The following is a 22,319-nucleotide window of genomic DNA, read 5'->3' as shown; positions in this document are numbered from 1 at the left end:
TCTAGATGCTCTCTGGTGTTATCTACAGCTGTAAGGCTTATTTTTTCAACATACGATAGCAATAAAGTAAGAAATCCTTTCCAACGGTAAACACAGGTCCAGGGCGGGAGAAATTAAATCTCAAGCGGGAGAACGGGAGATTTTGCAAAAAGAGGTTTTCGGTGGGAGATCTAAACCTAAAATAGAACCCCTCTACTTTCACCTGAGTCTCTTAAGTTGAATAGAAGTTCAAGATTTAACACTTTTAGTATTTAAAAGTGTCAGAAAACCGTTGGAAAATCTCAATCGCTTGAAATACACAAGCACAGTATGAACACATTCAGCGAATGCAAGGGTTAATAATTTGGTCTGAATGTAGCGACACAGCATCTTTTTCTATGGTGTTGTTGAAAAGCTGAAATTTGTTTTTCCCTTTTCCTTGGTCAAGTCTTGCGTTATGCACTTGTCAATGTAATGACTCACCCCACTACCCCCGGACATGGGTGCGTCATTTCCTCGTTTGGTCCGTCAAATTTGTGACCCAGGTGTTCGTCATTTTACCAGCTTTGTCCGTCAAATTTTTGACCGAGGGGTGCGTCAAAATCCCATCATTGTCGGTCAAAATTTTGACCGAGGGGTGCGTCATGGTACGTCACTTGGCTATGGAAAATAACACGCATTATTTTAAACCGAGGGGTGCGTCCTGGTACGTCACTTGGCTATGGAAAACTGCATGCATTTTTGCACGCTACCAGTACCGGATACACGTACCGCGAGTGAAATTTAATACAGTGAGCGCTGTCCCGCGGCAAGTGAAAATCAAATTCGGGAAGTGTTCTGGAATAAGAGGGAAAAATGCTTGCCAGAATCTGGCAAGCACATAATTTAAAAGCCACCCTTTCTCCTTACATTTTCCCTCCAACAAACCCATGAAATCTGTGGTGACAAAGGCGAATTCTTGACAGTAAAAGAAGCGGCAGCAGAAGAAACTGCCTGCAGCATGCCATTTTCTGCTCGCGGGATAGCCCGACCAGACGCGCGACGCTGTTAGCTGTGCGAATCTCTACGTACAGCGACTAGGCTGTATGTAGTTACTCGCGGGAATGCCGTGGCGTGGTGTGTACCTGCGCTGCAGCAGTATGCATCCACCGCACTAGCAATGGCCGCGCACACACAGCGCATCTGCACACATGTGATTGTCATGTATGGATTGCATGCACAGAATACATACTACTGTACTGAGGAATATTGTAGCAGCAGCGTGATGTACGGTGAATGACGGTACGGTGCTTACAGGGCCATGGTAAGGGAAACTTGCCGAAACTTTTACAAATTATGTTTACGAACCAAAAGAAAATGAAATTGCGTGAATAAAACGTGTGCAAAAATCGTTTCAGTATTTACGGGGGTGCGTCAAATGTACCGAGGATGTCCGTCAAAAAAGTGACCGAGGTGTGCGTCACTTTCAACGTGTTGTCCGTCAAAAAAGTGACTGTGGTGTTCGTCACTTGCAGCGTTTTGTCCGTCAAAAAAGTGACTGTGGTGTCCGTCAAAACCCCTGTGTGGTCAGTCAAAAAATGACCATGACGCACCCATGTCCGGGGGTAGTGGGGGCGTCATTACATTGACAAGTGCATTAATAGCGGTTGTAGCTTCAAAGCAGTTGAGCGCATGCGCGAGTTGTCTGTACATATGTATGTGCTGCCACTTATATCTTCTCTTTCTTTTCTATCTTTTCTTTCATTTTCATGTAAAATCTATTCCTAAATTTCAATTTTCTTCCTATCAATCATTTCTTTGTGGTCTTCCTCTTGTCAAACTTTCTCAGTTTCATATTTAACCATTAACATATTTTCTGCCTAATTGTTTTTTGTTTCCTTCGTGGGTTGTTTTTCCCTAACTACAACTTTTTCCTTTCTATCCTCTCCAATATCTTTTTATGTGTTGTTCTTATGGATTATTTTCTTTATATCCTTTTCAACCTGTATAATTCTTTCTTTCCTTCGTATTCATCTTTGCTTTTATCCAGTTGTGATTCATCTCTCATTCTATTATTCTACCTGAGGTAGAATCACTTTTTTGTTTTCAATCTATATTTTTTCTTTGCTTTCCTCTTTTCTTTTCAAACATATCCATCTCTCCCTTGCTTTTCTTTAGAATGCAAGTTTTTCTTCATTATGTCCCTCCATCATCTTTAAGTGTACTCTCTATTTCATAAACCTTTTGTTTCATTTTTTCCAGGTTTAACTTTTTGATATTTCTTGTCATTTCCTTTCCCCCCTTTTCCTAATCTTTCCCTTTATATTTTTTCACCCTTGTCTTCCACATTTTTCACAATCTTCTTCCATTCACGTACACACACACGCACACCCTCATACATACACATGTGCGCGCGCACGCACACACAACACGAACAACCCCAATTCTTTAATCAGTTGCAACCGTGACTCCGTACAAGCTAAGAGAAAGGTGAAAAAAAGTATTATCTTATGAAAAAAATTTGAAAAAGGGCAATGGTCATCAAATGTATGTCAGAATTACCTCTGTGACACACCATTCTTTTGGTAAAGTCTTAGGCTTTCAAATAAAACTTAGCTTATAATTAACAAAAATAAACGTGCAGCGAGAGCTGTTTCATATCGTTTAGAATGTTGTTGAAATGAGTGCAATATTGCTGTATGCTGCCTTTCAGTGAGCCACAGACTGGACAATGGTACCAACTGATTTAAAACATACAATGTACATTGTATGTAGTTAAAGCATGATTCAAGGCAATCATTTCCTTGCTTGCTCTTGGTTAGTGCATAATAAAATCCATAAGTTCTTATACAAGTCTATGGAGCTGTAGAACATGTCCTAAGTCTGAAGTTAGCCTTGTCCGAAGCAGTGATACAGTCAATATATTTCATAAAAAGCATGACCCCCCCAAAAAATGTGTTGAAAAAAGTGCAAGGATGAATAAAGAGAGCACAAATACAATGTCCCAAGATGATTAATAGATTATGATACTAATGGTAGAATTTGAATTGCACAAATACAATGTCCCAAGATGATTAATAAATTATGATACTAATGATAGAATTTGAATTGCACAAATTATTCCTTACATTTTATGCATGTTCCTTGGAGAGTGTTCAAAGCCTTTGTCTCCACTTTATTTTTGATACCAGGAGACAATTATCCCATATTATTATTTCTTAACCAGACATGCTTTGACTGTGGTAGCAAGAACCCAACGTGGGCAAGTGTCACATACGGTGTGTTTCTCTGCATCGACTGCTCTGCTGTCCATCGTTCACTTGGAGTCCATGTAACATTCATTCGGTAAGTTAGAAGCAGCAATTCCTCTTCTCTGTCATCTCTTGCCCTTCCTCTGCATTTATTAACATCTTGTGCAGTTTAGATAGGGCGTAATGCAAGATATCTCTTCCTTTTGTCTGAATGGTCGTTTGGGCAAGGGCTACATACTTTTCACAGCCAGGTGCCCATTAATTTTACTTGCCCAGCAGTGAAGTATACCGGTAGTTGCATAGGGCAAGTGGTCTGTAGCTCTCTGTCAGATATAAGAAAAATGTGTTGTTGGTGGAGAACCATGTTTGCATTTCCGCTGTAGAGTGAATACCACACTTCTACTTCCCCTACTGATGTTCCGTTCTTGAGCTGCTTGGAATGATAGTGAGATAATTTTGCTTGACGTATGAAAACAGTGAATGGTTTAGGGCAATTCCACGGTAACTCGCGTTACAAATAATGGGTACATTTTTGGGATAATGTGCCAATATCTTTGTAATTGGTAGGATCTACAAGTTACTTTTTTCATCATGGGTTAAGTAGACATACATCAACTAAATGAATCCAAAAAGAAAAATAAAGGACAAACATGTTGGGATTCTTGAATCATTTAATTTCGGTAACTCGCGTTACACAAAAAGGACATGGTCAATTCTATGAAGACCTCTTTTTGGAAAGTCTCCTCATACTAGACAATCTTGATAAAAGTTTTCCTACCTTGAATTGATAGTGGGTTAGGACTCATAAATTAACAATATCAAAGTTGAGTAACAATGACCTGGAAAAATGTAGGGAGCCTTTATGTCGGTAACTCGCGTTACGGTAACTCGCGTTACATTATGTCCACTAACACAGGGTGACACAAATTGATGACATACAATTGTTCTGATGGCACTGAATCTTGTGTTGAATAATCTGAGAGATGCTTATTTGTGTAGATAGTAAAACGAATAAATGTTAAACAAATATTTTACTAATAAAGCCAATAGAAGAGTGTGTTTAAGACTCATAAGAGCTTCACTCCTCATAGAGACCTTGAATATGTTTGAATATATACTAGATGATGTGTATTATTACATTGTAAGTTTCAGAGTGTAAAGATGAAACATTTTGAAAGTCTTTTTAAAACAAAACATAAAAGTATCAAACCCTATATACAAGTTTACGAAACAGCTTACAATCTTTCAAAAATTCAAATCCTATCTTTGTGAGGAGTGAAAACTAGTACATTTCTTTGCAACTGATTGACAAAAAGACCAGTTCGTAATTCCACTTTGTGCATGAACAAAAAAAGATCATTTGTACGAACAGGCATTTTGGTTTGTAAATTCACTGACATAAGCATCTGTGATGCGATGATTATTCATGCGATCCTTATCTAAATGATGCTTGCCAGCACATCCACCTGACAGCAAGAATGGTATTTTGCAATATAAAAGGAAATAAGCTGTTACTGCATTCAATACAAAACAATGAAATGGATGCCTGCTAAATTATGAACTGATGGGAGTATTCTGATCCCCTGATCTAAATGCAAGTTCATTCTTTTTTTGAACAGAAGTTCCATAAATTGTTATGTCATGCAAGCTTATGCATTATGCTGCTTTGAAAACAAGTGAAGTGCCGAACCAACTGAGAAAAAAGAAAGGTTATTTGTACCAATGTGTACATGAGCTACAGTGTATACGAACTGGCTTATTACCCTACATCGACGTAAATAAGCACTGAATTGATCAGTGTTTTAGTAGTAGCCATGATAAAAAAGTCATGGGCGTACATACTCAAGCAGTATTCAAACTTACGACCTCCTGATCACCGGACAGGTGTCATCTCCACTAGACCACCGTGCTTTCGCCCGACAGCAAGTGCTGGTTCTAATCCTTATAAAATGCAGTGGGTACTGCGTAATTATTCAAATTCATGAAATTCTTCCGTTGAGATGTTTTCATTGCAACTCATTGACAAATTGCCCTACATCAACGTTAATAAGCTCACTGAATTGATCAGTGTTTTATTAGTAGCCATGATAAAAAAATCATGGGCATAGGGGTCTACATACTTGAGCAGGATTCGAACCCACAACCTCCTGGATCTCCGGACAGGTGTCATCTTCAGTAGACCACCGAACAAGGATTAGAACCAACACCTGCTGTGCTTTATAGCATTCTGTAATGAAAATTCTGTAATACTGATGCAGGAAATTCAAAAGATAAATCTAATGGTCTCATTCACTGCTGGATACATGTACAGTACCGGTATGCAGTGAAAGCCAGGCTAGACTCTTCAATGTGGCATGTGATCAGTGGCCTTGATGCTAATCACAGTTTATTGGGCTGCCCTCCTTTGTTTCAGTCCAGCATAGTGTGTATAGCACTGCATTTGATTGTTTTCACCACAATCTAGCTCAATTAAGTGCTAAAATTTGCTTATGTTGGGGGAAAATTGTGTTTATAGTTGGTAACTCGCGTTACATGCCGGTAACTCGCGTTACATGGTAACTCGCGTTACACTTTTCATCGACATTTTTTAATGTGATAACAGTGTTTATTCAAGTCAACATCCTGTGTACAGTATCAGGGTGTGATGAATTTAGAAAATTATGATTCCCAACAAATTACCTCCACTGCTTCCTTCAGAATGAAAAATATTTCTTGTTTCGGTAACTCGCGTTACATGGCTCAAGGGCTGAACTTTCATGTGGTGATTAGAATTTTTTGAAGGTGGCATAAAAATTTCCTCATGGGAGACTGAAGTAGAACCAATTTGCTTCTTTACAATAAATTAATTGAAGTGCTAGCAGAATTTTTCTATTAAAAAAAATTATATCAAGTTAAGCATGCATTTTAGCAATTTGGATGACTGAAAAATTGTCTTCGACATTTGTAGCTGTTTCTCGGGAAATATTTGACCGATTGATATAATTCTTTGAGTTTCTTTAACTTCAATATATGGGTAATACATAATGAGTAATTCTTTTGCAATATGATAAAGTTGAAATTTTAGTGCCATGTCCACATTGCCATGGAATTGCCCCTTACCATCCCACAATGAATGGATGGCGTTATCTTGACAACACCTTAAAAAAGGAGAGGACATGACTAATGTTTGCATCATGAATTTGTCTCCAGGTCAACTCAGCTCGACACATCGTGGACATGGCCTCAACTCAGGGCAATGCAAGTTGGTGGCAATGCCAATGCAGTGAGTGAATTTTCCTTTGCTGTCTCTAAATTTGCTGTTAATTTTAAATGTAACCGTTGATGGCATATGATTGCTATCTTGCAGAGGTGTGTGTGTTTGTATTGTAACTCCTCAAGTGCAAATGTACTTGTATTCCCTTGAAATGCTTTCCAGTGCTTTCAACGATGCAAATATTTAGTCCATTGTGAATAGTTTAAGATGGAGGGCCGTGTTGCCACTACTTTGTTAACAAGCTGTCAGACATATCTTACAACAAATATTACATCATAAGTAACTTCATAGTAGAGTGAATACACAAATATAATGGTCATGCTGCATTCGGTATGAATTACTCCCATGCAGAATAAACTGTTTAAATTGTAATTTTTTTGTACATTTGGATGTAAAACATTTCATTTGCAGTTAGAAAAGGTACATGAATTAATTTTTGTCCCCGCCGAACGAGTTCGAGCAGGGGACTATGAAACGGGCTCCGTACGTGTGTGTGTCTGTGCGTCCGTCCGTGCGTCCGTGCGTCCGTGCGTCCGTGCGTCCGTGCGTCCGTCCGTGTGTGCGTCCGTGTGTGATCAAAATGTTCAATTTGCTACTTCTCTGTCATTCATGAGCCAATTTTGATTCTGTTTGCTTTATATGATAGCACTACATGGGAGCTTTAAAACTCATACACAGAATTTCAGTTGTGACCTTTGACCTTGACCTTTGACCTATATTGTACATTTTGCTACAAAATGCTACTCCTTCGCCATTTCTAACCTGATTTCGATTCCGTTTGCTTTATGTGATGGCACTAGGTGAGGGCTTCAAAACTTCTACACAGAATTTTGACCTTTGACCTTGATTTTTGACCTATATTGTACATTTTGCTACAAAATGCTACTCCTTCGCCATTTTTAACCCGATTTTGATTCCGTTTGCTTTATATGATGGCACTAGTTGAGGGCTTCAAAACTTCTACACAGAATTTTGACCTTTGACTTCTTTGACCTTTGACCTTGATTTTTGACCTATATTGTGCATTTTGCTACAAAATGCTACTCCTTTGCCATTTCTAACCCGATTTCGATTCCGTTTGTTTTATGTGATAGCACTAGGTGAGGGCTTCAAAACTTCTACACAGAATTTTGACCTTTGTCTTCTTTGACCTTTGACCTTGATTTTTGACCTATATTGCACATTTTGTTACAAAATGCTACTTCCGGCGGAGACATATATTACGCACCGCGTAATTTCTACTTTTCCTTGTTGTTTTGTTTTCTGAGTCTGTCTCGTCTTTAAATATCAGTAAGTGAAAAACATGTTGTAGAGATATATCTTACTTCGTGGAAAATAAGAACCAGCAGATATTGCTACTACTACAGTGTATTACTTCTTGTTGCAAGGAAGTGATTGTCTTCTTTGTTTTATATATTTGTATCAATCATGGGCCAAATTTATTTTGCTGGACATTTACTGGTTGTGATTTTCTTCTTTGTGAGCAGATAGCGTACTTCCGGCAGCATGGTGTCGCTACAAAGGATGCCAACGCCAAGTACCACAGTCGAGCTGCCTCATTATACAAAGACAAGATTAAGGCGCAGGCTGCTGCAGCTATGAGGAAATATGGAACAGAGGTATGGATTGGCCATCTGCAGACATTTTTCTGTTGTACATCAGATGATAGGATGATGTCTAACGATCGTAAATTCTTTTCCAGGAAACGGTTTACTTTACAGAGATGAAGTGATAAAAAAAAAAAAAACCCTCATTACTTTCACTGATAGGGGAATTCAGTTTATTTGGCGTTGACGTTTTGATGTGTTGGTGAGTAATCTTGATTGATGAGGAATCAAGGAACCTTGTTACATTTTAGTATGATGTAAGGAAGTAAAGCAAAACAGTTGAACCAGCCATGAGCTGAAAATGTAGATGACATATTTTACATCTGATGAGTGAAAATTGAGATGAATATTTTCGCAAGTAAGTGTACATTGATTTTGTAAAAATTTATTCAGATGTGCGGAAAGAAAATGCGTCCTTTGCTGAAGCATTTTGTTTCATTGAAGGGGTAATGTAAACCCTTTTATATCGTGAAGTTAGTTGTATTTTCTCCTGTAAAGCGATTATGTCTCACTGTCTGTGCATGCCCACAACACTTCAGAAAACTCCTTTCATAGTTAGTTTCACTCAAGGCATCAATTTGTACCTTTTCAAACTATTGTATTTCTTCACCAAATTAGTGCACCATTGTGAGGTCTTACAGGTTCTGCTTGCCTAACAGTGGATACAATGTATTCAGAATAGTTGTTTTGACACAATGTAATGATGCATTTATACATGTAGAAGTGCTGATACACATCACTGTATTCATTTCATATCAAGTACTACACTTTATGTACAAATATTAGAGTAGAAAAGGTACAAGCTTTGTTTTCTCTATCTGCGACATTCATACATTACATGTGTAGTCATTTTTTTTGATATCTGATATTCCATGTTACTTTAATAGCTCCATCTAGATGACTTTGTGCAGTCCCCCCAGGCAAAGGATGTGGACTTCTTTCAGGAGCATGAAGATATCCAACCACCGCCAAATGTAACACAGGCAACTAATGGCAGATTGGTTAGTGAGCCAGAGCGAATCACCAGCCCAGCGTTAGTCAAGCCAGGTAAATCTTACAACTAGAAAGCACTCTGAGAGCGCAGACCTCTGCCAAGCATGCAGCCCATTTCCACCCGCACTGATCTTGTTTGAGATCAGTGATTTCCACCCATACGTACTGCATTGTGTGCTGAAAGCCGCCTGATTTCCCAATATAGAAGCCTTCGTTACGTCATAAACCCTCAGCTGCACAGCGCGCCTCGCCCTGGCAGAAACTAGAGCACGCGCTGTAGTGCGCACATGCAAACCTCAAATACGCGCAGCCTGAACTCCCAAGTTCATTGACCCTACCTCCCAAAATATCAAAAATCCTTCATAAATTCCCCCAAAATTCTCGAATCACCACCAAAAGCTAATCGTTTGTTACTTGTGTCATTCTCAATCTTTCCTGCAAGTTTCATCACAAATCCTTTCACTACTTTTTGAGTTATTTTGCACACGGACAAACGAACGAACCAACTAACAAACAAACCAACGGTAACGAAAACATAACCTCCCCCTTGGCGGAGGTAATAATGCCAACTAGACACAATACCCAGAGTATCATCTGCTGTGTTAGCACTGCTCTCCCAAAAGGTCCTGCCACCATTATTGGTCAGCATGACCCTACACACATTTGTGCATGTGGGTCTTGTAGGATGTAGACAGAAAAAAAAATGTGTTGTCCAAGGGAATGCGGCATGCACCATGGACTATTTGAACCTGCAATGCTGTATCTAAGTGTCTACAGCCTGATCCACTAAACCACAATGCTGCCCATATGACACATTCACTCTTACACCATTCTCTGATGTGAAGTATCCTGCAAGAGGGGTAAAATGGCCTGAAAGTACAGACTATCATTTTTAGCTCACCTGAGCCAAAGGCTCAAGTGAGCTATTGCGATCGCCCTTCGTCCGGCGTCCGTCGTGCGTCGTGCGTCGTCCGTCGTCCGTCGTCCGTCGTCCGTCGTCCGTCGTGCGTCGTGCGTAAACTTTTTACATTTTAATCTTCTTCTTGAAAACCCCAAGACCGATTTTCATCAAACTTGGCAGGTAGCATCCCTAGGGGGTTAGGAACTCAATTTGTTAAAATGGGCACCATGCCCCACCCAGGGGGCCCCCAGGGGGGCCCAAACCCCCCAAAATTAAGGAATCTGTAAAAATCTTCTTCTCTAGAACCAGAAGTGATAGAGCTAAGTTAATACTATGAGTTAGTACATTGATGACTGTAGTTTCAAGTTTGTTCATGGCAAAATTAGGGGTGCCCCCCTTGGGACCCAGGGGAGGGGGGGTGGGGAGGGGTTCTAATGGGGCCTAAATTGTACATTTTCATCTTCTTCTTGAGAACCCCATTACCCATTTTCACCAAACTTGGCAGGTAGCATCCCTAGGGGGTTAGGAACTCAATTTGTTAAAATGGGCACCATGCCCCACCCAGGGGGCCCCCAGGGGGCCCAAACGCCCCAAACTTAAGGAATCTGTAAAAATCTTCTTCTCCAGAACCAGAAGTGATAGAGCTAAGTTAATACTATGAGTTTGTACATTGATAACTGTAGTTTCAAGTTTGTTCATGGCAGAATCAGGGGTGCCCCCCTTGGGACCCAGGGGAGGGGGGTGAGGAGGGGTCCTAATGGGGCCTAAATTGTACATTTTTATCTTCTTCTTGAGAACCCCATGACCCATTTTCACCAAACTTGGCAGGTAGCATCCCTAGGGAGTTAGGATTTCAATTTCTTAAAATGGGCACCATTCCCCACCCAGGGGGCCCCCAGGGGGGCCCCAAACCCCCAAAATGAAGGAATCTTTAAAAATCTTCTCTAGAATCAGAAGTTACAGAGGTAAGATAATACTATGAGTGAGTACATTAATGACTGTATTTTCAAGTTTGTTCATAGGAGATCAAGGGGTGCCCCTCTTGGGGGCAGGGGGGGGGGGGTTGGTTGGGAAGGTCCAAATGGGGACCTGAATTGTACATTTTCATCTTCTTCCTGAAAACCTCATGATGTATTTTCATCAAACTTGGCAGGTAGCATCCCTAGGGGGTCAGGATCTCAATTTATAAAAATGGGCACCATGCCCCACCCAGAGGGCCCCAGGGGGCCCCAATCCCCCCCCCCCCCCCCCAAATTAAGGAATCTTAAAAAATTTGGGCCCTTATTGTACAGTTTCATCTTCTACTTGAGAATGCCTGGTCAAATTTTGGTAGAGCTGTGAATAATTTAGATTAGTGACTGCGTGAAAGGTGAACTTGCGATACTCAGGTGAGCGCTAGACCCGCGGGTCTCTTGTTTATTAATGCAGACCATGGACCTACAGTGTACCTTGTAGGTCCATGTGCAGACTAGGCAACGCCATGGCTTATTTTTCGCCGATATGTCATTTAAAGTTGATGTAACAAAATGGTGAGGAGATGAATGAAGACACATGCAGCATTAACCATTATTTTGAACACATTGTGCAAAACACATACTAAAGAAAATATTTCAGCATACACCATGCCAATTATATCACATCAGAATTTATTCAAATCCTAAGCTCCGTGTTCAGTTTTTTTTTTTTTTTTGGGGGGGGGATGGGGGAGGGGAGGATATACTTTGACCAAGCCAGATATTTTTATGCTGTAACAGTCACTAAAACAAGTTTAAATGTAAATATGCAGCCCTAGCAATATGATGACTCTTTTTTAAAAACAATTTTGATTGTTGGAATGTACCTCAATAATAACTTCTATTCAACCAAACCTTGGTAATCAATGCGTGTCTATGATTGCAGGTAGAGACAGATGCTAATAGACTTTGCTATTGCACTTTGTGTGGAGTTTATGATTTATCCTTGAACCCGCCCACTACCAACCTGTAAGTTTTAGGCCTTTTCGACAGCGGTTGGAAAAATTCCAACTTTAACATTAATTATGATGTGGTGGGTAAAGAACAGATGGGTCAACTGTACCTACCCAGATGCCTAGTAGAGTATGATAAGCAGATATCTAACAGTGGACTTAGTCTAGCTTATTGTTCAGTTTGTGTGTGTGTGTGTTTTTAATTTCAATTTCACTTTATTTTCATATTTCTCAAGAAAATACAGCTGTCCAGCGCTGACATCACAAAAAGTTCTAGTCTTATCGTCTAGCAATAACGGCAACCTTTAAAATTTTTTTGAAGAATTGTCCAAATTTCCACAACCTTCAGTGGTGTGTTCTTTTAATATTGCTGCATTCAGTCAATCCACATATCATATTTTGGTAGCATTTCCCTTTAAGTACAATTAAATGTTTGCTGTGATGGTTACAGCAGGGCTCCACACTCTTTTATTTTTGGTGGCCCAAAGGCAAACATCTGACCTCTTTTGGTGGCCCGATCAGGCCACCAAATTCATCATTTCTGAAATTTTGGTGGCCCGACGTGCGTTTTTGGTGGCCCAGGGCCACCGGGCCACCGTTAGTGTCGAGCCCTGGTCACAGGTACAAATGTAAGTTAGGCAATAACTGATATCTATTAGATTATGTCACTGTGCTTGTTATCTTGACATGATCCGTATATGGATATTTAAAGACATTCTGTTTTGTGTTTCCTCATGTTAGTAATGTCTAAATCTAAATCTTGCACTTTGCTCTGAATCAAGTTCCAAATGAGCCAGTGGGTGCCCCCAGTGTAGAGGAAGCTCTGAGTGTCTCGCCAACCCAGGCTAAGATTGAACCTAGGAAGCCTACTATAGGTCAACGGAAACCCACCAGTGCCAAAAAAGGAGTAAGTTTCTGAGGAATCGGTAACCGTAGTTGTACTTCAGAATCATTGTGGAGCATACATGTGTGATCATATATCATATTTTAGGTTTACTGATATCCATCTTTACTGATTATATCTGAAAATATTGGAATTAATTGATCTGTTGATTTTGTCTACCTCCGAAGCATAATTCCTTTTCTTAACTTCTCTTCCACTTAAGCCTATCAAATCTTTACACCTCAGAATGGTATGTGTTATATATAAGAATAGGGATGAAAGATTGATTTTGTTGTACATCCATTTAAATTGGGGCAATACTGGTGAAAACAGCATCCTTGCCTTCATAATTACACCTGTATGTTCATGTGATTTTATGTTTAAGAGAATGTGCGCTTATACATTCTGTGGGAGTTAAAGGGAAGGTAAACCCAAAGAGCAATGTGGATTGAGTGAAAGCAGCAACATTAGTGGAACACATCAGTGAAAGTTTGAGGAAAATCGGACAATCGATGCAAAAGTTATGAATTTTTAAAGTTTTGGTGTTGGAACCGCTGGATGAGGAGACTACTAGAGGATATGACGTATGAGTGGACAACAATACAAAGAAAATATAAAGGAAATTCAACAAAAATTCACTTTTCTAGAATTATGAAAGAGCAGTGGACCAACCGCTTTCAGAAAGCAGGGGGAATAATTGCTACCCTTAACATATGTCAATATCAAGTTGATGGAATTTGTAATTTTCATGAAAAATGGATTTTTGTAGTATTTTCTTTATATTTTCTTGGTATTGTTGTCCACTCATACGTCATAACCTCTAGTAGTCTCCTCGTCCAGCGGTTCCAACACCAAAACTTTAAAAATTCATAACTTTTGCATCGATTGTCCGATTTTCTTCAAACTTTCACTGATGTGTTCTACTAATGTTGGTGCTTTCACTCAATCCACATTGTTCTTGGGGTTTATCTTCCCTTTAAAGCAGCGTGGAATGTTCAGCAGGTATCAATTGTATTCTTGTGTTATGTTACACAATCCACATCTCTCTTCATGTGTACAAGTGCTTGAGTGTCTGTTCCCATTCAAAACAATGATATTTACAGAAAGCATTATTCCCCCTCCTCCTTCTGAATAGCTTGGAGCGAAAAAGAGCAAGGGACTTGGAGCCCAGAAAGTCAAGACTAACTTTGATGCGATAGAATCTCAGGCCCAGCAGCAGGACAAGATGAGGGAAGAGAATGCCAAGGCAGTTGAGCTGCAGAAAGCCAAGACTAAAGAAGAGGAGGAGGCTCGAATGTGAGTGGTGTCCTGGATTTTTCGGATGTTGCTAGAGAGGATTCATCCTAAGCATTAATTATATTGTCTTCTATCTTTTTGGAATGATTACTTTGTGTGAGATCCTGAGAAGAGACAAGAGCAGACAGAAATGTTTATTTTATTTCAAAATTATACATTGTTTGAATTCATCGGAATGCATAGGAGGAATGTCGGTAAAGAAACACAGTAACAGAGAGTAGCTTATTGAATTCATTTTCAAAAAGATTGCATGCAAGTTACACAAAAATGTGCTGCACAATGTAGTGAAGTTGTTTTGATGTGTTCTGACAAACGTGGCAACTTTAGTCGCAAGTATTTGCTCATGATTATGAATTTGATCAGATCAGCTTTGTTTGGCACCGTGCTTCACATTCTTGAGAAATTACATTCATATGAATATTCATATTTATATGGATATTGATGAATATTTTCTAATTCGATGTCCTATGACTCCTCATTTTCACACTGCTAGTTTGTCATATTGACACTTAATAATTTCTTTTTCTTGCCCCAGGGCTTCGATGAGGCTGGCCTACAAAGATATGTCGGTGGAAATGAAGAAGCAGGAAGAGAAGTTAAAAAAAGAGGATCCAAACAAGGCCAGGCAGATGGAGCGTCTCGGCATGGGATACAGCGGAAGGTCGTAAGTGAATCAGTCTCTTTGCACTCGTGTGAAATCAGGGCGGTGTTTCATGAAGGAACTTGTGGGATAAATTATCTGACAAGTCAATTATATCCGACAAGTTTTGAGAAATTCTTTAGTCTGATTGGCTGATTTCTCTGAACATTTTATCCGACAAGTTCCTTCATGAAATGCCCCCCAGGAGTGACCAGGAATAATTCAGTGTCATGCTTAGTCCTTTCCTCTTATCCTCCATACATTTTCTTTGGCTTCACAAAGACCACATGGGTATATCGACATGTAAGATTTTAGTATTGCTGCGCCTGGCTTTGGTTTTCCCCACCGCTTGCAAAAAGAGAAGACTTCAAAGCATCTTATGGGCCAGATGTTCTCTTCGTGGTGTTGAGGAACAGTGCTCCAAAAAATGCCTCTTTAAGGTAGCGATTCCTATGTGTTGCATACTCATGAATGGAGTGCCTCTACCAATTGGAGTTCTGACTACTCGTAGATCAAAAATATGAGCATATGTCTGTGCTAACCATTCAGTATTCCTGAAGCAGAACTTTTGACATGAAAACAGTGCATTGCTGTTTGAAATTGAAAGCTGAGCCTTCCTATGTTCTTGGAGGGTGTGTTAAAAGTTTTGGTCTTGTGTTATTTATTGCTGGAAGCATGATGCCAAAGAGATGAGGCTTTGTTCTTTTGTAATCTATCTGGCCAAATCACAAAGTCTTGAACATAGGATTAAGAAATTAAATCTATTAATCAATATGAAGATAGGATTGAGGCCTCTTCATCCTCAAAGTAGTGGAAGTGTTGCAATGATTCTCATTTCATTTCAGTTTGCATTTTTTCTTTTCTTTTTTTTTCTCTTGTGGCCCATGAATATTGCTACTAGATTTCATCAGTCAGGCCTGGCAAAGACCCCCCCCCCCCAAAAAAAAAAAAAAAAATTAAAAAAAATGTATCTCTATATATAGAGTTACTTGTCATCAGTGCATACTTTCTGTACAATTTTCCCTTTCATGTCTATTTCCAAAGGGGGGTATCCCATTCTGCTCTGAGTGACATGCAGACCATCGAGCAGGTCAACCCCGTCAAGACAAGCTCAGGGAGCCGGTCAATGCCCAACAGAGATTTCTTTGATGACTACGACACCGGATTTTCACGGAGCTCTTCAAGGTGAGACGATGATCTTGGGTTAGGCTTTTGTTTTGTTTTGTTTTGTCTTGTCTTTGTCTTGAAGGGTCAGAGGTCATGGTAACAACCTATGATTTGTTCTTTGTGCAAAATCATGTGCGAAAAATGCTACTTAATCTTATCAAGCTTGGTACTTCGTTAAGGTATCACAGAGGCTGCAATGTTGTGATTGCTCCAGAGCAATGTCTGGTTGAGGTTCAAATGTGAGGGCAGTGTGAAATTGTTTTTGTAACTACATATTAAAGTGGAATGACTGAGACAATATTATTAATGCATTGCAACAGTTGTGGATAAAAGCCTCACTACAAAAGATTTTGATAGCTATGATGCTTGATATTAGATATCTTTGCTTTGCTGTGGTAATGTGTTTGCAGAGGTTACAAGGACAGCTCGTCATCATTTTGGAACGAGGACAGAGATGAGCAGAAGGACGACACGTCAAGTTGGGATATCATAGACAAGAGCGAGACCAGACAGAGCAGCTATGACACTATCTCTCCCCTTGAATCCAGGTAAGTATGATGTAATAAGGGTGAGTTTGTGTGGTGTGTCACAAGTACGTGATGGTGGCCAGGGCCAAATGAAAAGAAGACCCTAGCGCAAAAGAGGCCATGTATTGCTTTTGACTGTTTGTCCAGATGTAGAGTGGCATTTTGTATGAAAGCAATGGTATCAACGAGATGCAGCTGGTGTGAATTTTTGTACATTTCATAATCACCACAACATTTTACAGATTTTTTTTTACATGGTATAAAAACTAAGGATGGTGTGATTCTCTCTGGGACCTGTACGTACCATTACTTCTATGCAGACATTCTTGTAAAGGAACTTGTGTTAATCATTGTACCCTTGGTAAACTTGTATGAGATTAAACAAAAATGAAATAGCCAACTGCATCAGCTTAGGTATCATATGCCGTGTGATCTTGGAGTATAGACAAGTCAGACATTTTGTTTGTTACATCACTGAGGACAAAATTATGTTGTTTTAAAGCTTCACACCTATTACAAACAAACAAACCCCAAACAAGCTCCCTCAATGTTTTAGTGATTCCGTTTACACATAATGAGATTCAATCATGTTTAGATCGCAATGGTTTCATCGGAAATCACCGTATTTCATTGGGAGTGATGAAATTTTGTTTTGATATATTGCCAAAAGTATTCATGGCAAACTTTTCTCTTTTTGTAGCTCAGATCGCCGTTGTGTTTAAATGTAAGGAGGATGAAATAACCAAATTTTTGAATTGAATTTCTGCAAGTTGACTTAATTGTTTGCAATAATGATGATGATAATAATAATAGATATTTATATAGCACTTAATACGGGTATTTCTAAGCATTAGTGCATAAATTGCAAGGGCTGGAACTAGAAAAACGCAGCATTTTAAGCTCGTTGCAGTTATGAAATCAAGAAATTTAGAATAGGCATGGATACATCTGCCAAATGTGGCCATGTTGAGTGAAATGCTGCTGAAATATAACACTTAGTGATTGGTTGTCAAAGAAGATGTTAGAAAGGCTTGAATGACCACCAAGCAACATCAACACAACAACAGCAACAACAAATTACAACAAAATGGCATTGTGCCTTGTAGATGAATGACATTTTTTATTTACGTCGATGTAGGGCAATTTGTCAATCAGTTGCAAAGAAAACATCTCGACGGAAGAATTTCATGAATTTGAATGACATGTTGATGGTTAGGTACATATAAGATACAAATAGGAATGCAACAGATTGGCTGAGTTGCGCAAAGTTAGCGATGTATTATTAATTCATGTCTGAACTACAGTGTAGCAGGGGACACTGAATGTATAGGTCCTTGTTAACTGCACTTGAATTCCTAGCAAGAAATATTTTTCTCACTCCTTTGATCCTTTGTTCGTCTTATAGATCTACCAAGTCATCTTCCAAGCACACAGAGTACGACAGCGGAGCATCGTCAGAAGCGCTGAAACGATTTGGCAATGCCAAGAGCATCTCATCAGACATGCTCTTTGGGAGGGACCATGACACAGAGGTAAGTTTTCACTTTTGCTTAACTCGCCCGTAGCTGAGAATAGTTGGGTGCCGGCATGACAAGTGCCAACCAAAAACAAAATGCAGCCTTCTGTAAACATGAAATGTTTCAGTGTGTGGATTTTTTTTTTCAGGAATTTTTGCGCTCATCAGAACTGGCTAAAAAAAAATTGGAAGATATTGGAGACATCAGATTATATTCCAAAGTTACTATCCTAAGTAAAAATGATAAACTACCTAGGCATGCATAAAAATTCATCATGCAAAAGTTTCCACTCTCACAATAACTACTGCCACCAAACATGCAAGCGAACTTGTATTATAGTCACTTAATTTATTTATTCATTTATTTATTTTTTAGCTTTAGCTGTAGCAGCAATTACTACAAGACCATTGCTTTTGCCAAGCTGATGTTACATCAAAGGAAAATGGAATGCACTGATAATACTTGATTTTGAATTTTCTGACTGCCCCCAGATGACGTGAGGAGGGAGCTCAATTAGGGTTAGCTGTCAAAGAAATTCATGACTCGGCATGAGAAATCATGAAGAGATATCATGAGCTCACACACACATAGAGGAAATGTGCAGATGGACGAGAGGGTCAGGGGTTCGTGATCAAAAGCGAGTTGAAGGTTCAGCCAGCATTTTGCCCAGTGCTCCTTATCTTCTTGTGCTCATTTTTTTTCTTTTCTGTTTGATTTCCAGTATGAGAGCAAGGCCAGAATGGCACAGTTTTCAGGCAGTTCTGCTATTTCTAGTGATGAATACTTTGGGAGGACACCTTCGCGCTCCCACGGAAGCACAGGGTCAGATTTAGGAGCCATAAAGGAAGGCATGAAGGATGGTGTCAGTCAGGTTGCCGGCAAACTCTCGCGCATGGCAAACGGACTGGTTAATTCCATTCAGGTCAGCCTCGAGTGTTTTCTCTCTTCAGAGTTTCACTCTCTCCAATCTGAACTTTCTAAAAATTCACAACTCATGAGTCGCTAGATGCTGCACAGTATTTTTTTTTCAAACTGAATTTCTACACCGCTTGCATGCACAACTCTGCTCTTTCTCTTCACTAACGTTCACTTGCCACGATACTGATACTGCGCAGGGCCAAACATGTTGCATGGTCACTATCATCAAGCTCCATGAAAGATGTGAGATGTGTATTGTGCTGAGGATGTGGGTGTGACTTAGAAGGTTTTGAGCACAAGTGGGTTCACTTCAATCTGCAGCTCAATGTCCTTATGAATTCATGCTGATCTGAAACTTCACTGCACTTAATGAATTGATGTTTAATCCAATCGCAAAAGTGCAGTTTAGGAGCTGTCCTTTAATGAAAGAAAAAGTGTTGTATTAGAGCGTTTGTTTGCGTATTGGAACTTTGAGACTTGGGGTACAAGTTTTACATACCCTCATAATGCTCATACATCAGACACTATGGAGAAAAGCATAACAAAAATTATTGTTCCAGGTCAATGAAGAAGTAGTTTAAAATCTTATGAATGGTGAATAGTTCTTCTGGTCAGTCTGATAAACTCACTGAAAGGTTGGACAGATGCATATTATCTGAACATCTTCTGTTTCTTGAACTCAAATTAGGGCCAAGAGTTTTGAGCATACTGGAATACTAGTACCTGAATTACTCAAAATTACTCAAAAGCTTGAGTGGTGCAAAAGGCAAAATTTGCTGTAGACATGGCATCCTAAGTTCCACTGTCATCTGTTTCTGCATGGACACTCATTACGATCATGGTTACGGTTCTAGAGTAGAAATATTTTCCTCACCACCATTTCAAATCTTGTTCTCTGGGGAATTCTGCAGAATTCATCTCTTATCAGTCAGCATTCTAATCAGGTGCTCTCATAATTTGTGCTTTTACTATCATATTATTGCCTGCCCAACAGAAGGGCCCTAGCATGAAATTTCAGCCCCAAATTGTTCATCAAAAGTTTTGATTTGGGGATTTGATAGTTTTGAAAACTCTCCCATATAATGTCACCATCTTAGGGCCCTTCTGCAGGCTTCGATATTATGTTGAACTTAATATCTTTTCAAAATTGAAAGTTGTCAAATAGTGGTTAACCAGAAAACTTTTAAAATATTTTGAGATTATTTTGTGTTTTCAACTTGTTTGTCTTCTTGTTTTTGATTCGATTTGCCGTAACAACTTCCTAACAGTTTAACCTCAAGCTTCTCGTTACATTTCACTTTGTGATGAATCTGTTTTCTGTATGTTGGAAGAAGAAGAACTAGCTGCGATGGCGATGGCCCATTCGTCTCCCGCTACATTGAAGGCCTCTTTTTCTTTTTTGTTCCCTCCTGCAGGATCACTATGGATATTGATGACGGACATTCTACCTGTTGCCTGGCTGCGTCACTCACCGTTTGATGACCTATATTCTTGCGGATTGGCAGTAAAATCAGCATCTATTCTATGATGAGCAGAGCATTCCCTTTGAATGCCTTGTAAAACGTGGTTGCATTGTAAAGCTTTATATGTCTCTTGGTTAATATTTATTCATCGTTATTAGTATTTTTATTTTATTTTAGTAAACAGAAGGAAATTGCCCACGTACATGTAGATTGTGATTGTACAAGTTGTTCTTTTCTCCCTAATCTTCCTTTTGAAGACTTTGTCGGATCTTATATTCAGATTTTTTTCCCCCGATCATTCCTTGACACCTGTATGCACTCTTTATGGTCACAATGAGAATGACTCAAGCAATGTCTATTGTAGTATTGTGCATCTATCATTTTGATGTCTAGTTGGTGATTTTGGCACACAAAGATTATGTCTAATGACGCCCTTCTGAAGATAATTGAGTGATAGACTTTGAAATGGCAACACACTGGTAAAAGACCATTTTTACTGACCGAAGACTCTTCAGAAGTACACGAAGTTATGCATGATAAATGTCCAAATACTGGTAATATTTCAATTCATTTTCTGATTGATCTGTTTTCATATTCATTCAAAAGCTCCTTAACAGGCTATGATTACAAGAGAGTGAAATCATTTGTGAGATGATTTTGTCTTTTGAAACGACAAGCAATCCAGACAAAAATATTGAGACACGATTCATTATGTCTCAGATTCAAGCATGAATTGTGTGTCTCAGATTCAAGCATGATTAAACGAATTAAAAAAAGAGCTTGTTTCTAAAAAGAAAACCACGGACATAAGGAAGAACAGCCGTCTGGGTGAATCATGTGCCGTGTTGAAATAAATAAAATAAAATAAAAATGATAAAAGGATGAACCAAAGGTGAGGCAGAAAAACCATAAAGTTAGTAGCTCTCCATACCTGCCCATTTCATTATCCATAAATCTAAAATTGCTGGTGCTATTTTCAATCATATAAGTTTACATGAATTTGAAATATTGCTTAAACTTCCACAGGGGTTACTCTTCCAACTCCACTTATCCACAATTTGTTAACCCATGACTTCAATCAACATTTTTGAATTTTGCAGTATTATTCATGAAATTTGAAGATATTCTGGGCTCTATTAACCTAAGAGTTTCATATGTGTCGGTAAATGAGTATTCCATTTCATCAACATCAAATAGCTAGATAAGATATAGACAAATTGTCAGGAGATTACTTGATGCTGTATGAAACAGAACAACACAGAAGAAAACATTATCATAAATTCACAGCTATATTACAATTTGATTGGGATTTTTTTTTTTTTTTTTGGGGGGGGGGTTAGCTGAACCATGATAATGTGAATGATTAATGTGTGGAGCTTTTGAAATAAAATTAGAGGATTTAAGATAATAGTAGAGGAAAAAAATCAGATACTACAGTAAACAATATGAGAATACAACGAAGGAGGAAAATTCTGTTGTGTTTTCTTATATACTTGTATGAAAAAAAAAAATTCTATTTCCTTATGTCTGCATGTAATTTTACTTTTTCCACCTGTCAAATTCATATTTTATTTTTCATAAGTCATTTTTCTGAGAAGGACTAGTTGCAGCTTGTTTCAGGTGGTGGGATAGTTCAAATAGAATATGCAAGTGACTTGCAAGTGACTCAAAAGTAGTATGTTGCCATGGCAACCGAACCGCAGAAGCGGAATACTTGTCCTCCTCCTATCACAGCTGTCTCATGCACAGTCTAACTCGATGCTATCTCTGACAGAATGAATAAATGTGTTTATGAATGCCGCAACTTACAGCATTGTGAAATTACACTTGAGGAGTTGATCGGGGGGAAAGTGCTAATGCACACTTAATGAAGGCAGATGGAGTAGCAGTGGTCAAACAGAAGGAAGGAAAGAGCAAAGCATAAGGCCTTCTTTCAACATTATCTAGAATAATGTAATATAATTTTTGCTCCCTATGGA

The 22,319-nt window shown here is 39.1% G+C and overlaps 1 protein-coding gene across 1 annotated transcript in view; it reads left to right on the top strand.

Annotated features, from left to right (window-relative positions):
- LOC139727455 (ADP-ribosylation factor GTPase-activating protein 2-like) overlaps window positions 1–21,660 on the top strand; it is a 31,599-nt gene extending 9,939 nt beyond the window's left edge. The window contains exons 2-13 of the mRNA XM_071638426.1: window positions 3,185–3,303; window positions 6,399–6,471; window positions 7,950–8,081; window positions 8,957–9,116; window positions 12,712–12,836; window positions 13,948–14,108; window positions 14,644–14,772; window positions 15,793–15,933; window positions 16,326–16,463; window positions 17,848–17,974; window positions 18,681–18,881; window positions 20,293–21,660. Of these exons, the coding sequence (XP_071494527.1) occupies window positions 3,185–3,303; window positions 6,399–6,471; window positions 7,950–8,081; window positions 8,957–9,116; window positions 12,712–12,836; window positions 13,948–14,108; window positions 14,644–14,772; window positions 15,793–15,933; window positions 16,326–16,463; window positions 17,848–17,974; window positions 18,681–18,881; window positions 20,293–20,310 (1,524 nt within the window). The 3' untranslated portion in view covers window positions 20,311–21,660. The remainder of the gene's footprint in view (window positions 1–3,184; window positions 3,304–6,398; window positions 6,472–7,949; window positions 8,082–8,956; window positions 9,117–12,711; window positions 12,837–13,947; window positions 14,109–14,643; window positions 14,773–15,792; window positions 15,934–16,325; window positions 16,464–17,847; window positions 17,975–18,680; window positions 18,882–20,292) is intronic.
- The last annotated feature ends 659 nt before the right edge of the window (window positions 21,661–22,319 follow it).

Source organism: Diadema antillarum, unplaced genomic scaffold, assembly GCF_040938485.1.
Source record: "Diadema antillarum isolate AM-2024a unplaced genomic scaffold, OU_Dant_1.0 seq00000131_RagTag, whole genome shotgun sequence".
Classification (NCBI taxonomy): Eukaryota; Metazoa; Echinodermata; class Echinoidea; order Diadematoida; family Diadematidae; genus Diadema; species Diadema antillarum.
Note: the sequence above shows the minus strand (reverse complement) of the source record. Positions and strands in the feature narration are given on the sequence as shown.